Below are 13,649 nucleotides of genomic sequence, written 5' to 3'. Positions count from 1 at the left end.
CTGACGCTTAATCCCTGTGTGAGTTAGTACAGGCTTCTGCTTCTTCATATGCTGATAAGTGAGAACTCAGGCTGTTTGACCGTTGTTGTCCAATTGAATCTCTGTAAACATGTATAGATCTGTAAAACAGTGATCAAATCGTACATTTCTCCTCAGTTACGCATCTGTCTCGTTGGTCAGTCTGATTTTCTGGCAGAATTTGAAGGTGCACTGAAGGAAGAAATCTATCCCCCGTGGTGTTGACGTATTAAGCTTTGGGTTTCAGATGAAAGAACATTATGGTGGCGGCGATGGAATAAACCATGACACGGTCTGAGCTCTGCTGCCTAAAAATACAGCACGTGCCGATCGGATCCAGCCTACAAATACAGAAGCTCAACACGAGCACTGAGCTGCACCACCACGTTGATGGGCGACATCCAGCGATAACAATGGTCATCCTGATTCCTGATCCCGTCGCAGTGCAGTACAGAGGGGAAAGCGCAATTCTGCACCAGAGTTTCTGCTGCTACCATGTTATCTTCCTCGATAAACTTTGATTTGGAGACAGGTTTCTACTGTTACTTCCAAGTTCCAACCAGAAAACCTTGTGTTCCAAACGATACATGAGCACAGAGAATACGATTCACCGTCTCATCGGAGTTCCGGCGGCCCGGCGACCTGCAGATGCTCCGTCACGTGCCCCGGCATTCCCACAGGCCGCTCCAGACCAAACAAACCCCAAAATGCCAGTTGGCCTAACCATAGACGACCAGCAACAGCAAGGCGGCAAACCCCTCGATGACAAGCGGGCCCCACCTGCCACCTGCGGCTCGTCGCCTCCACCAACCCCCGCCTCCTTCAAAATTTATTCGCGGAAACCCCTCGCCACCTCGCCGCCTCCGCCCACCCAACAGCCGCGACGACCTCCCCCACGCCGCCGCCGTCACCGCCGCCATATAAACAAAACCCCGCCGCCTCCTACGCCCCGCCTCGGCATCCTCCGCCTCGGACGCATGGCCCACCCTCACCTCCTCCTCCCGTCCCCCAAGCCCCTCCTCCCAGCCGCCGCCAATCCGTCGCGCCGCGCCGTCGCCGTCCGCGCGGCGCTCTCCACCGCTTCGACGCCCGCCAAGGCGGCGGCGGGCGCGGAGGCGGTGCGATCGATCCGCGCGCGGCAGATCGTGGACAGCCGCGGGAACCCCACCGTCGAGGTCGATCTCGTCTCCGGCGACGGCCGCCTCCACCGCTCCGCGGTGCCCAGCGGGGCGTCCACGGGGATCTACGAGGCGCTCGAGCTCCGCGATGGGGACAAGGCCGTGTATGGCGGGAAGGGCGTGCTCCAAGCCGTGCGCAACATCAACGAGATCATCGCGCCCAAGCTCGTCGGCGTTGATGTGAGGTGAGCTTGAGATCAATATCTCAGGTTGATTTCTGTTCGAATGATGGATCTGTCTATCCGATCACCAGTGTGAATGCTGCGAAGTGGGTAGTTGGGAAACATAATGTGTCATTTGTGTGTGATCCAAGGTCGAACTGCCTCAGTCCATGGGGTTTAATGGATTGACTAGTGACTAGTTTGACTGCTATCTGGCAATGATGTCCGATATTCTGGTGATCTTTAATCCTAAGGATTAGAAGAGAATGTGGTGAAATTGGTGGAAGTGCTCACTTATATCATGCTTTGTTTATTCACATAAGTTGGGAATTTCACTGCGTAGGTGCTGGAGCAGTGTGTTTGATTATATATGAGTTAGGTGCTTTGGGACTTTATTATCTGCATTCATGAGCGACTATTTTTACAGAAAACAAAAACCAGGAGAATCCTAAGGTCCTGGATAACATGTTACATGGTGTTTAGGTCTTTTTGATGCGGGACGCAGAACCTTTACCAGTGTGTGTATTCTTAAGGGTTTGTTCATAACGAACAAAGTACTGGGTAGTAACTAGTAGTCACTTAAGGTTTTTTAGTTAAGTAAATATGGCAGTTGTTTCTACTTTTCTGGTGGTAATGACAATTCATGAATATTATTGAGCTTGCTTCCATACTAGTAATAGAATTTCGTTCAACGCATATGGCTGTTACTACTGATCCTACACATCCAATTTGCCATTGGTTAGAATATTAGTTTGGTGTTCCTTTGCTTAGCATGTTAACTTAGTGAAACATGCTAATTTGTATTGATATAGTTGCGGTCACTAAAGACTTTGAGCGCTTCACCTACAATTTTTCTGGTGCGAAATGTATTTTCTGGTGCTGCATGAAACATTTCTCATGCAAGCATGATAACAGTATTTGAACAAGCCATTATCAAGCAACTTCTGTGCTTTTCTAGTGCAGTTACTGTTTTTTGCGTGATTAGTCAACTTTCGGAGTAACTCTCTGACTTTTGTTTCAATGTCTGCATCTGAGTACAACACATGTGGAATGGGGTTAGTCAATTCTAGATTGAGCAACCACTATGTGTTTGCAGGGGTGCATCTAGTATCGTGGGGTTTCAGCTAAACTCTTAATCTTTCTAAAATCCAAACCATTAATATGCACATTCTTTGTTAATATATAAGCTTAAATGCCACATTTGCACCTGTGTACTGCTTCAGAAATTGATAATCTTTTGCTAGAACACCCACCACAAAAGTTCTACGTCCAGCACTGTCTAATCAGGTAGTATGGTAAGGTCCAAAGACTGTTTTGTCTAGAAGCTTCTGTGCTATTTATGCTATGATGCAGAGAGCATGATTTCCTCAGGTACCAATTTACCATATCTCTTTTTAGTAGACTACCAAAGTTATTGGCATCCAAATGATGTTTAGAACTTATGCAGTTATGCTACAGTTATAAAACGCCCCATAATTTTAATGGCAATAAAATTGTATAGATTACCAAAAGGACATAGGAAGCAAAGCTATGCACTGCCAACTACACTTCTACACCTCATTGCCATCAGAAGGGATGTAAAAGAAAATGGCAATTAGAATATATGATGCTATTTCCACTGACATTTTGTATGCAGATATATGCTTACATGTTGGAAGGTGTTGCAACATAATTATTTACCAACTTTGGCTTTATAGTTGCTATGTCATATCTAATGCAAACTGCACCTGACATTTTATCAGGAACCAGAGCGATGTTGATGCAATCATGCTAGACATTGATGGAACTCCAAATAAATCAAAGCTGGGTGCCAATGCTATTCTTGGAGTCTCCTTAAGTGTATGCAGGGCAGGCGCTGGTGCTAAGGGAGTTCCTCTGTATAAACATGTTCAAGAGCTAGCAGGAATTAAGGAGCTTGTAATGCCTGTCCCAGCTTTCAATGTAATAAATGGAGGTAGCCATGCTGGCAACAATCTAGCCATGCAGGAGTTCATGCTTTTACCCGTTGGAGCAACTTCATTTGCTGAGGCTTTTCGGATGGGGAGTGAAGGTAATGATCTTTTGGTGTTTCTCTATAAGGATTTATACTTTAGTAACTACTTTGTCTCCTTTATGCATGCCACACTTTAATATTTCAGCGTACACGCTAGCTGATAGTCATTTTCATTATATCAGTAAACAAATATATTGGGAACAGTTGCTTCTACTTGTTTCCCGTAGCTAGTAATTTTATCTCCAGTCTCACTGGAATATCCTTGTTCATTTATAGTTTACCATGCCCTGAAGGGCATTATTAAGGCAAAATATGGACAAGATGCATGCAATGTTGGAGATGAAGGTGGCTTTGCTCCTAATGTTCAAGACAACAGAGAGGGCCTTGTCTTGCTTATGGATGCCATTGAGAAGGCAGGCTATACTGGAAAGGTGTGACACCATTTAACTATTTTCATTAGCCATTTACTTGACTGATGTTTTTTATTTTGTTTAATACTGACAAGAGATCCTAATGCAGATAAAAATTGGAATGGATGTTGCGGCGTCAGAATTTCTTACGAAGGATGGAAGCTATGACCTGAACTTCAAGAATCAGCCTAATGATGGAGCCCATGTTCTTTCAGCCCAGCGTCTGGGTGAGCTGTACAGAGATTTCGTCAAGGACTTCCCTATTGTATCAATTGAGGACCCTTTTGATCAAGATGACTGGAGCTCATGGGCTTCATTGCAGTCCTCAGTTGATATCCAAATTGTTGGTGATGATTTACTTGTCACAAACCCAAAACGTATAGCGGAGGCTATTGACAGGAAGGCTTGCAATGCTCTATTGCTGAAGGTAACCGTTTGCTACTATCTTTTGACGTGGTCTTCGAATGGATATTCATACCGTTATCATATTTGGTGAGCATAGTTGGTGTAGGATGTGGCAGCCTTGCTGTAATATAGGCATATAGCTGATAAATATAATTTCTTTCTACTGAGATTAATAAATAGGCTTAAGGGATGTGATGTAAAGCATTATCTACCTTCAATTTTTTTATTTTTTTTATTTTTTGCTTCCTTCCAGTGCAGAACATTATGACATGCCGAACAGGATCTATGTTGAGATAACCTTGCACTACAAAACTAAACGTCTTTTTTGATACTGAATCCAGGTGAACCAGATTGGTTCTGTCACTGAATCAATTCAAGCTGCTCTTGATTCAAAAGCTGCTGGCTGGGGTGTGATGGTCAGCCACAGAAGTGGTGAAACAGAAGATAACTTCATCGCAGACCTGGCTGTTGGCTTAGCTAGTGGGCAGGTAAAAGTCCACCTGAAACCCTAGCTGTCACATTATATTTCTGCTGGTGCAGATGATCATAACGGAAACCAATTGTACGTTTCAGATTAAAACAGGTGCTCCTTGCCGCAGCGAGAGGCTGGCAAAATACAATCAGGTAAAAACATCCTCCTGATTTTACTTCCATTTGTTATATTTCTATTTTAGTCTAGACTTTCTTTTTCCTCTATTGTTTTGCTTGAATCATCTTAATTATGTTCTGTTTCTGCACAGCTTCTGCGGATCGAAGAGGAGCTAGGCAACGTGCGCTACGCTGGGGAAGCATTCAGGTCGCCATAAGAACTATACATGCTTCAGAATGTAGTAGAGCGTAAATTGGCTGTACTGTCGAGTAGAAATAAAAGCACTAGACGGTTGCAAGTTATGCCGTTCATCCATGATCCATGTACGATGCACCACGAGTCATCCCAGTTTTCTTGCGGGGTTATTATCTCTATATGCACCTTAACTTCTGCACTGGCATCAACTACAAAAACGCACCATATGAATTCCACAAGTGCATCTTATTTGCACGCAAAGGCTGGTTAAGTGCATTTCAGTTTTCGCTAAATTTTCAGTTATATGTTTGAAGCGCCTGACTGCTAATATATGCCAGTTGCAAACAGAATGGAACTGACCACTGCTGTTGAAATAACTTTAAACAATTTGGGCGAATGACCTATTCTGGGAATAACTTGTCAAAGTATCAAACATTTCAACTTGCGGCACATTTTCCAGAGTCCAGACCAGCAATGGCGATACGCGTTAGATAGTAGCAAAGCAGTAGTGCGCTGGCTCATCAAATCCAACTGATGCAAGCTGAGAACTGAGAACGTGCTCCTCCCTCTCTCTTCCAAATTATAAGTCGTATATCTAAGTGCATAAAAAGGTACGTATCCAAAAAAACGACCTATAAATTCTATAAATTAGAATGAGAACGGAGTGCCTCGCTCCATCACTTCTACCAATCGAGGATTCCACGGAATTCAATTATACAGAACTAATCTGAGAGAAGTGCAATTCGGTGCTAAAACCAAATAGGTTTGATTTTGCAGTCACAATGCTGCGAGCAAGTATGCTAGCAACCACCATACACTGTTTGAGCAGCTACACAGAATGACAGAACTACTCCAACCACCGTACACTGTTTGAGCAGCTATACAGAACCACCATACACTGTTTGAATATCTACCAACTAGACTCGTGTAGAACGTAGCAAGATTAAACAAGATACATCCCCATGGCAATGGGAAACATAACCCTTGACACATGTTCATCGCTATACCTAGAGTATAGAGTTCTTCAGGCAAGGCATGATTGGTTATTTGGTTATAGCGATGGCGAGCAAATCATGGTGGCTAGGCTCTCTCATCAGACCAAGTGCTTCGCTGCTGGTGTGCCATGCTCTGGCAAATGGTTGGAAGGATCTTCTTTGATGATTAGCTGCTAGGCAAACTCCTTGGGAGATGCCTGACCAACCGTAGAACTGAAGATCCAAAGATTTCACAAATCAGCTTCTCGGATCAGCACATTGTTGGTGTTGTCAAGTCTCTGTGGCCCTCCTTTGAATCTTGCATTGTCTTCTTTGAATGATAGATCAATGCATAGCCTTCTCCTTGTTTGTCTGAACAGTTCATCAATCCGTACATCCTGATGTGGTCCCATACATACTGTTACAGAGATAAACGAAACAAAGTCAGGTCTTGCTCACTCCCATTGCAATGAATGCTAGTGTGATTCGAAAACATTCATTACAGTTTTTTTGAACAAAAATGCCACCTCAGTTCCATTTCTATCCCAGGCTCCCAGCTGTCATACAGAGCCCACGCTATCTTATGAAACGGATGGATTCATTTCTAATGCAGTACATCAGAAAGACAGACAGAGAAACAAAGTTGTTTCATAGCCATGGCAGTCAGTCTAGGAAGCGGAGATGTCCAACAACTAGTGTAAGATATATCAGTCTATGGTCCCGTTTGGATCCAAGTGCTAATAGATGAAGTGCTAAACTTTAGCACTAACCCATCCAAACGGGGGTGCTAATGAGGTGGGCTAAACTTTAGCTAAGACTCAAAAACTTTAGCATGTGTATAAGTGCTAATATGTGCTAGAGTTTAGCACTCAACTTTAGCACATCCAAACAGGCCCTGTAAGAGTTCGTTGAACTAGTTAGTATCAGCTAGTCCCAGGCTTGTCAGTTTCAGGGCAAACTAGAAGGAAATGTCATCTGAACTTCAAACGACAAAGTCAGCACTGATATCACGCAATGCTCTACCGCTAACATCACACTGCATCAATGAAGATGAATGGTGAAATGCTCAAGGCTAGTTAGTTTCCTTGCGCCAAACTAACAAAATGCAGCCACCATTTGCACATGCTCAATATGCTAGTAACTTGCTTCAATATTTTCCAGGAAAAGAATGCATGCCGACCTTAACATAAAAGATTAGATAGCTCCTGTCCGATATATGGTGCATAGAAACCACTTACAGAATATTGGCACGTGGATTATGACAGACATTGTCTAGACAAAAATATAAGGGATTGATCGGTACAATATGGGGGTGCTTTACTGACCGTGAAGTAGGCAGATTAGAAGATGCCGCAGTTGCGAGCAAGCACAAGGAGGTCCTCGGCGGCGGTGGGTGGAGCAGGAGTCGTGGGGATCATAAGCACGGCCCTGTAGAGAGGGTCAACAATGCTACCGGTGCTGGTGCCGCGATTGTCAGGGCTGGGGCTCGGGCTCGGTGTTGGAGTCCTGATCCTGACGCCCCTCACCTTCCTCGTGCAAACCCTAGGCTTCCGGGGCTTGGAGACGGACAGCGCCTGGTCCTCCTTGTCCTCCGAAGAGGGAATGTAAGGGGAAGAAGGGGAAGGCTGGGTGAACGGGAGGGAGCACATGGTGATGGCATCTTCCTCCTCTTCTACCCCTTGATCCTGCTGGCTCTGTTGGCTCTGCTGGCCCTGTGTAAGAGGAGGGGTGCTGAACACCTCTGCCTCCTCCTCCCCGCCGCCGCCGCCGCCGCCAAGGAAGGGGGCGCGGGCGAGGAGGTCCTCCTGCGAGGCGGAGATGTCACCGCACTCGACCTCCACCTCCTTGCCCAGTCGCGATACCCTATCGGCCGCATCCGCATCCCGAGCGGAGGCGGTGCCAGAGCCCGAGCCGGAGGCAAAGGCGGCGGCCATGCCGCCAAGGCACCAACGGAAGAAAGTCGGGAGATTGGGATCAGAAGGAGCCGCCCTCATGCCATCCATGAGGCGCCCATCCCCACCGGCTTTGTCGGTGGCGGCTAGGGTTCGGTTTGGTGGGATGGGATAGGGAGGGCCGGTGGGAGGAGCGGCCGGCGGGGCGGGCCCCGGGCAAATCTGCGGCGCGGTGAGGGCGCTGTGGCGGGGGCTCGGGGCACGGAGGTGGCGGGTGGCGTCGGCGGCGTCGCTCCGTTCGTCTTGCAGCTGCTGCACCCGGCGGCAGGCTCCAGCGATTTCACTCGCCGCATGGGCCGCTTCGAGGCGGATAAGAGGGAAGGGCCCCCTGGCCCAAAATTACCTGCGATGGGCCTCCCCTTCTTTTTCTTGTGTGCTTTTCGATTATGGGCAGGAGGCTCAGCCCAGCCCATGTAGAATTCAAAGGAGCACCCTTGAAAACGGAAATGCTAAGAACAAGGCGTCCGACGCCTCAATTTCCACCGTTTATTTGAACCGCTTAATTCTGCGACTGCAATGACCTTATCCGTCTGGCGCTTCCTTCCACGACACGTCATTTCCATTTCGCACACGCCTCCTCGCCTCCTTCCTCCTCCCCACCGTGAATCCTGCTCCAAGCTGATGCGATCGCCGGAGCCGGCGAGAAGGGCGGCGTTGGCTGCACAAGCGAGCCGGAGATGCAAGGGGCGTCGCGCACTCACGCTTGACATGTGCGGCGAGAAGCCGGCAAGAAGGGCGGCGGAGGAGCAGGGGGCGTCGCGCACTCGCGCTTGACATGTGCGGATCTCGCCGCCCGCGGAGTCGTTCCTGCTTCCCACCCGAGGCCGGCGGTGGCGAAAAATCGAGCGAGATGGAGGAGAAGGGGAGTGCCCTCACGCACCTGCGCTCGGTGAGCATGGCTCTCCAAGGCTGCTGCGATGGCACCAGGCGACGACCGCGGACCAATCGACGCGAATCAAGCGGAGAGAGCGAATCAGAGGAAGATGAATAAGGCCACAAAACCTCTAGGTGAGTTTATCCTTTGTGCCTGCATTCCATTTCCCTAGATCAGTTACATCTGCAAGCTCCATTTCATCTTCGTCATATTCATGTTTGCTCTTCCTCTCCTATGGAGTCCGACGGGAGGACAGAGGCCGGTGGCGTTTGCTGGAGACCCATGTGGTGGAGGCGGTTCCCTGCTGCGGAGCTCTTGGAGGTGGGGTAGTGCACGGTGAACACCAGTTTGCAATGGTGGGGCAGCGCACGGCAAGCTCCGTCGGTATGTAACGATTCCTAGAAAGTAGAGGCTGATTGGAGCGAGGCGGTCCTGGGGAGGCTTATGGCCTACAGGGTCACTGCAACCTTTCTCAGAATTACTTTTGTTGGCTTTACATGAATTTTTGCATGTCACACACATGAATTTAATTTGTTGCAACCGTTTTGTTGGCTTTACATGAAAGCGGGGGAGATTTTTCACTGCGGATGATGCATTAAACAAGACAAAAACAGGTGATTCTTGCAGGATGTTGCGTGAAACATTGATGCTGTGTTGGAAATATTTTCAGTTTGCTCCTGTGCGAATTTTTGATAAAATATTGCATGAAACATTACCTGATGTTGCGGTGGGAATTAGATTAACTTCGGATGATAGGTGACATGAGGAAGGGTCCGACCGCTAGCGCTCGGATCGGACGTTCGGACGTCCGGGCGCTAGCAGTTCCGTTCCGTGTTGAAAAACAAACAAACTTGCAAAGTCTGCACAAATTCTCACTGAAATGCATTTATAAGATACTCATCTTATACATAGGTGTCCAACACTGCTGTCAGACGTACGCACAGTGACAACAATTTCACCGAATCGCCCTGATGCACGGTGACAACAATTTCATACACAATCCTATCCCTCTGATGCAAGGTGACAAGCTCCAATTTCATACACAATCTTCCAGCGAACGAACGACGGCCGCGCGAACTACTAGAGGCCGCCGCCGGTCCTGAAGAGGCCGACGTAGGGTGTGTCGACGGACCCGAGCCAGAGCGCGCCGCCGGGCCGCTCGACGACCTCGCTGACGGTGGCGTTGCCGAGCCCGCGCAGCGCCCGGTCCACGGCGCCGTCCGCCGCGCGGACCCTGACGGCGGCCACGGAGCGCGGCGTCGTGCCCTCCTCCATCCACGCCTTGTCCCGGTTCAGCGCCACCCAGTAGTAGGCAGAGGTGTCGTCCCCACCGTCCCCGGCGGCGAGGCGCACGTTGTCCGGGTAGCCCGGCAGGTCGGCGAAGGGCTCGGTGGCGCCGGCGCGGGGTCCGCGCAGCCAGTGGCGGAGCAGGCGGCAGCGCGCGGTCTCGGCCACGACGAGGTGCGTGCCGTCCGCGCTCAGCGCCACGCCGTTGGGGAAGGCCAGGCCCGTCGCCAGCACGGCGACGCCGCCCGTCGCCGGGTCGTACCGCAGCAGCCGCCCCGTCGCGTCGCCGGTCAGGATGATCATGATGTAGTCGCTGCATGCGCGCGCGGCGGCAGGAAACGATAATATAACAATGTCAAATGTTTCCCACGCAACTGCCGTACGTGTGTGCTGTGGCGTGCGGTGGCCGGTGGCGCGTCCATGTGAGCGACGGAGGCACCGGCACGGGGGTCACGGCTCAGAGCCGTGAATGCTCTGCGGCCGCGCCACGTACGGAGGCCGCCAGGTGTCGCCTCCCGCTTCGCACCAGCTCGGTCGGGCCCACTCGGACCGTGCACACGTCAGACCACCAAATGCGGTGGATCGATGAGCTCCGTACAGGAGATGGACGTGGTGATGACTTGATGAGGATCCAGATGCAGGCAGCCCAAGAGCGATCCGAGCGGGACTATGCGCTGAGGAAGGACGGACGAGTCTCGCCGGCCGTGCTCCACCGATAAAGTTACCGAGGAGGAGCAATGGATGAGCAGAACAATCTATTCGTATTACCTAGTGGACTATCGCGTGTACTTGTCGTCCACGCCCACGTGACTGAAGCCAGGCGAGCACTGAGAAAGGGGAGCGCCGTAAATGCCACCCGCGCCTACCGCGGCACCCACGTGTCACCGCCCCACAGTTTCACCTTTACCTAGTCGGGCCCACGGGCAGCCTAGCCACCGTCCGACGCGCAGTCAATGAGCTCGTGCAGGCTTGCCGGCCAACGGGTGCTCCCCGCCGCCGGTGCCTGGTGCTACGCCTGCGAGTCTACGAGCACTGCCAGACTGCCAGCGCGTGGATGCGGATGGATGGCGGCCTTTGCCATCCAAGTTTATAGCAATAACCCACGGTAAGTTCCATAATTCGGGGCTGGATACAAAGTTACAAACAGCGACCAACCTACCACTTCAGTATTCGCCATCATAGAAGCATTTGTTAGCTGAGGTAAAACACTAGGGAAACATAATGAAAGAACAAAAAAAAAAAGTGCCTATTGCACCTACTTGCTTGCATTGCGCACTTTACAGGATTCAGCAATTCTTTTTCCCAAGTTGTTAGCGTATGGAGTGTGGATGTACGGTGCGAACTACTGTATCGAGGATGTACGCACGTTACGGGACGACACGTCGGCACGAGAATCAACGCACTACCACCACCTCTACGCGAATTTATCACTGCCAGTAACGAAAACTGCCGCATACGGCCGGTTGTAAAAGGGAATGAAAACAAAGACAGGGTACCGGTACGTATACACGGACGTACCTCCGGTGGAACGTGGCGCTGCTGTCCGTGAAGTAGACGTGTCCGGTCTCCTGGTCGACGTCGACGCCGTTGGCGAAGTTGAGCGCCGCGCCGCCGGCCTCCGTGGCCACCGCCTCCGCCCGCCCGCCGCCCCGCCCCACGCGCATCAGCCCCAGGTACGCGTCCGCGAAGTAGAGGTCGCCGGACGCGCGGTGGAACTGCAGGCCCAGCGGCCGCCCGCACGCGCTCTCCGGCGCCACCGCCCTCTTCTTCGCCGCGCACGCCGCCACCGTCCTGCAGTATGCACACAACAGCACCACCAAACCGCCGCCGGTTAGTTACATTAGCTGGCAGATCGATCGATCGACGGCTGGCCGCACGCAAGACGACGACGCGCGCGCGTACTCGTGCTTGTGGTTGTGGGCGAACTCGGTCCACCCGCGCAGCGGGCCGCGCCACCGGAGGACGCGCCCGTTGGAGACGCCGGTGTAGGGCCCGTCGCCGCGGTGGTCGAAGGCGAGACTCTCCGGGCCGAACGCCGGCCGCCCGAGGCGCACGGGCAGGACCCGCTGCCCGACGTACACGGACTCCATCTCCGCGCGACAGGTCACCATCGTCGCCGGCGAGTGCACGAGAAGCAGCAGCAGCGGCAGCAGCAAGGTGGCGGGGCAACACTTGGCGGCCTCCATGGTCTTGGGAGAAGCTCGCTAGCTGTTGGTGGTGTGCCTTTTTGTCTGGGTGACTGACTGACTGTGTGGCCGGACAGTGTAAGGGCATGTGGTTTTTATAGAAGTTGTCAGGCTCGATCATGACCCGGCCGGCGGCATCAGAATTCACAAGGGTAGAGAGAAGGACCAGTCTGGTTCATGGCCATTTTTGCCAGGCATAGCTTGCTGGCATGCTACTTTCTTTTGGCAACGATACAAGTACTATCATTAGTGATAAAAGTAAAGTACACGACATACGTGACCAATATCGGCTGAGGGGCGAAGAAAACTGAGCCAAATCAAGTAGTACTCCAATTCCAAGAGTAGGTGTTGTAGTACTTTGTTCATGGAAAGCCATACAGTTGTCTTCTTTGGAGAACTTGTTTGGGCAAATATTTCATTAAAAAGAAAAGGAGTTTTACAACGAACCCGACCTCAACCCAAAGAAAGAAATTACATAGAAACGAAAAAATGAAGAGAAGAAAGCTAGCCATATTAACTAACAAAAGGCAACAAATTCACCATTCCTACCGCGATCCAACATCCGCCTTCCGCAATGGTATCCTTAGGAGTAAAATACACCGTCGGATCTTACACTTGGCTCGGGGTGTCATCCATATCTCCAAACTTTCAAAATGTATATTCAGATCCTTAAACTTGCTAATCGTATCACATGAGTTTCAAATTTTAGATGTTTAAACTAAATTGAAATTTATATACTTTATTCAAATATTAAATTATATACAAAATATATACACACAAAAAATCATAACTAAATTACTTTTAGAAATATGTTAAAATACAAAAGATCAAAAATTTTATTGCAAAATGAAACTCATATGTTGGAATTTGTAAAAATGTTAGAAAGTAATAAATTTTGGAAGAAATATTGGAAATATTTAGACATAAAGTTCTAAAATAAAATTTTGGAGAAAATTTTGAAAATATAAGAGTTGAGCGGAAAAAATTAAAATAAAATTTGGATCCACATGTAAGCTCCACATCAGCATAAATACTTCCACTTTATAACTTAAAAATGGTAATTTGAACTTCATATGATACAATTAGTAAGATTTTAGATCTGATGTGCATTTTAGAAGTTTATCTACATGACACTACGAAGCAAGTTCGAGGACTGACCGTCTATTTTACTCTATCCCTAATGACACTTGACACATGTGCCGCCACCCTCTTGAACATCTTGTTATTTCTCTCCAGCTAAATTTTCCATACAATGAGCATGAGAAAGGAGTCTAAGCCCTGACGTAGCCCTTCGTGATAGTTTTTCGACCTTTTAGCCACCAGTCCAAGAGACGATCTTCTCCTGGGGCTGAGGTAAGGGCTTGAAGGCTAGAACAGCGGAGAAGTTTGAACCAGTACTCCCTACTAAAGACACAACTCAGCAGAAG

At 49.5% G+C, this 13,649-nt stretch overlaps 3 protein-coding genes across 3 annotated transcripts; 1 reads left to right on the top strand and 2 right to left on the bottom strand.

Annotated features, from left to right (window-relative positions):
* Window positions 1-859: 859 nt before the first annotated feature.
* Window positions 860-5,235, top strand: LOC112879603 (enolase 1, chloroplastic). The gene is made up of 7 exons (XM_025943942.1): window positions 860-1,381; window positions 3,100-3,407; window positions 3,627-3,781; window positions 3,870-4,187; window positions 4,507-4,653; window positions 4,739-4,789; window positions 4,906-5,235. The coding sequence occupies exons 1-7, from the start codon at window positions 996-998 to the stop codon at window positions 4,969-4,971; spliced, it is 1,431 nt and encodes a 476-aa protein (XP_025799727.1). The 5' UTR covers window positions 860-995; the 3' UTR covers window positions 4,972-5,235.
* Window positions 5,236-6,294: 1,059 nt separating this feature from the next.
* LOC112883119 lies at window positions 6,295-8,194 on the bottom strand. The gene is made up of 2 exons (XM_025948351.1): window positions 7,249-8,194; window positions 6,295-6,341 (listed from the first exon to the last, which is right to left on the bottom strand). Exon 1 carries the CDS (start codon window positions 7,924-7,926, stop codon window positions 7,264-7,266), a length of 663 nt encoding a protein of 220 aa, XP_025804136.1. The 5' UTR covers window positions 7,927-8,194; the 3' UTR covers window positions 6,295-6,341; window positions 7,249-7,263.
* Window positions 8,195-9,793: 1,599 nt separating this feature from the next.
* On the bottom strand, window positions 9,794-12,270 carry LOC112883118 (protein STRICTOSIDINE SYNTHASE-LIKE 10-like). The gene is made up of 3 exons (XM_025948350.1): window positions 11,939-12,270; window positions 11,555-11,827; window positions 9,794-10,349 (listed from the first exon to the last, which is right to left on the bottom strand). Exons 1-3 carry the CDS (start codon window positions 12,220-12,222, stop codon window positions 9,830-9,832), a joined length of 1,077 nt encoding a protein of 358 aa, XP_025804135.1. The 5' UTR covers window positions 12,223-12,270; the 3' UTR covers window positions 9,794-9,829.
* Window positions 12,271-13,649: the final 1,379 nt, after the last annotated feature.

The sequence above is a fragment of the Panicum hallii genome, chromosome 2, assembly GCF_002211085.1.
Source record: "Panicum hallii strain FIL2 chromosome 2, PHallii_v3.1, whole genome shotgun sequence".
Taxonomy (NCBI): domain Eukaryota; kingdom Viridiplantae; phylum Streptophyta; class Magnoliopsida; order Poales; family Poaceae; genus Panicum; species Panicum hallii.
The sequence above is the reverse complement of the archived record's forward strand: the minus strand, read 5'-3'. Positions and strand labels throughout refer to the sequence as shown.

Excerpts from the sequence above, each read along its gene's own strand:
- LOC112879603 (XM_025943942.1), top strand. The coding sequence starts at position 996 with ATGGCCCACCCTCACCTCCTCCTCCCGTCCCCCAAGCCCCTCCTCCCA. Across the intron at positions 3,408-3,626 it reads TTTTCGGATGGGGAGTGAAG|TTTACCATGCCCTGAAGGGC; the intron begins GTAATGATCTTT and ends GTTCATTTATAG. Across the intron at positions 4,654-4,738 it reads TTGGCTTAGCTAGTGGGCAG|ATTAAAACAGGTGCTCCTTG; the intron begins GTAAAAGTCCAC and ends TGTACGTTTCAG.
- LOC112883119 (XM_025948351.1), bottom strand. The coding sequence starts at position 7,926 with ATGGATGGCATGAGGGCGGCTCCTTCTGATCCCAATCTCCCGACTTTC.
- LOC112883118 (XM_025948350.1), bottom strand. The coding sequence starts at position 12,222 with ATGGAGGCCGCCAAGTGTTGCCCCGCCACCTTGCTGCTGCCGCTGCTG. Across the intron at positions 11,828-11,938 it reads GCCCACAACCACAAGCACGA|GACGGTGGCGGCGTGCGCGG; the intron begins GTACGCGCGCGC and ends TGCATACTGCAG. Across the intron at positions 10,350-11,554 it reads AGCGCCACGTTCCACCGGAG|CGACTACATCATGATCATCC; the intron begins GTACGTCCGTGT and ends GCGCGCATGCAG.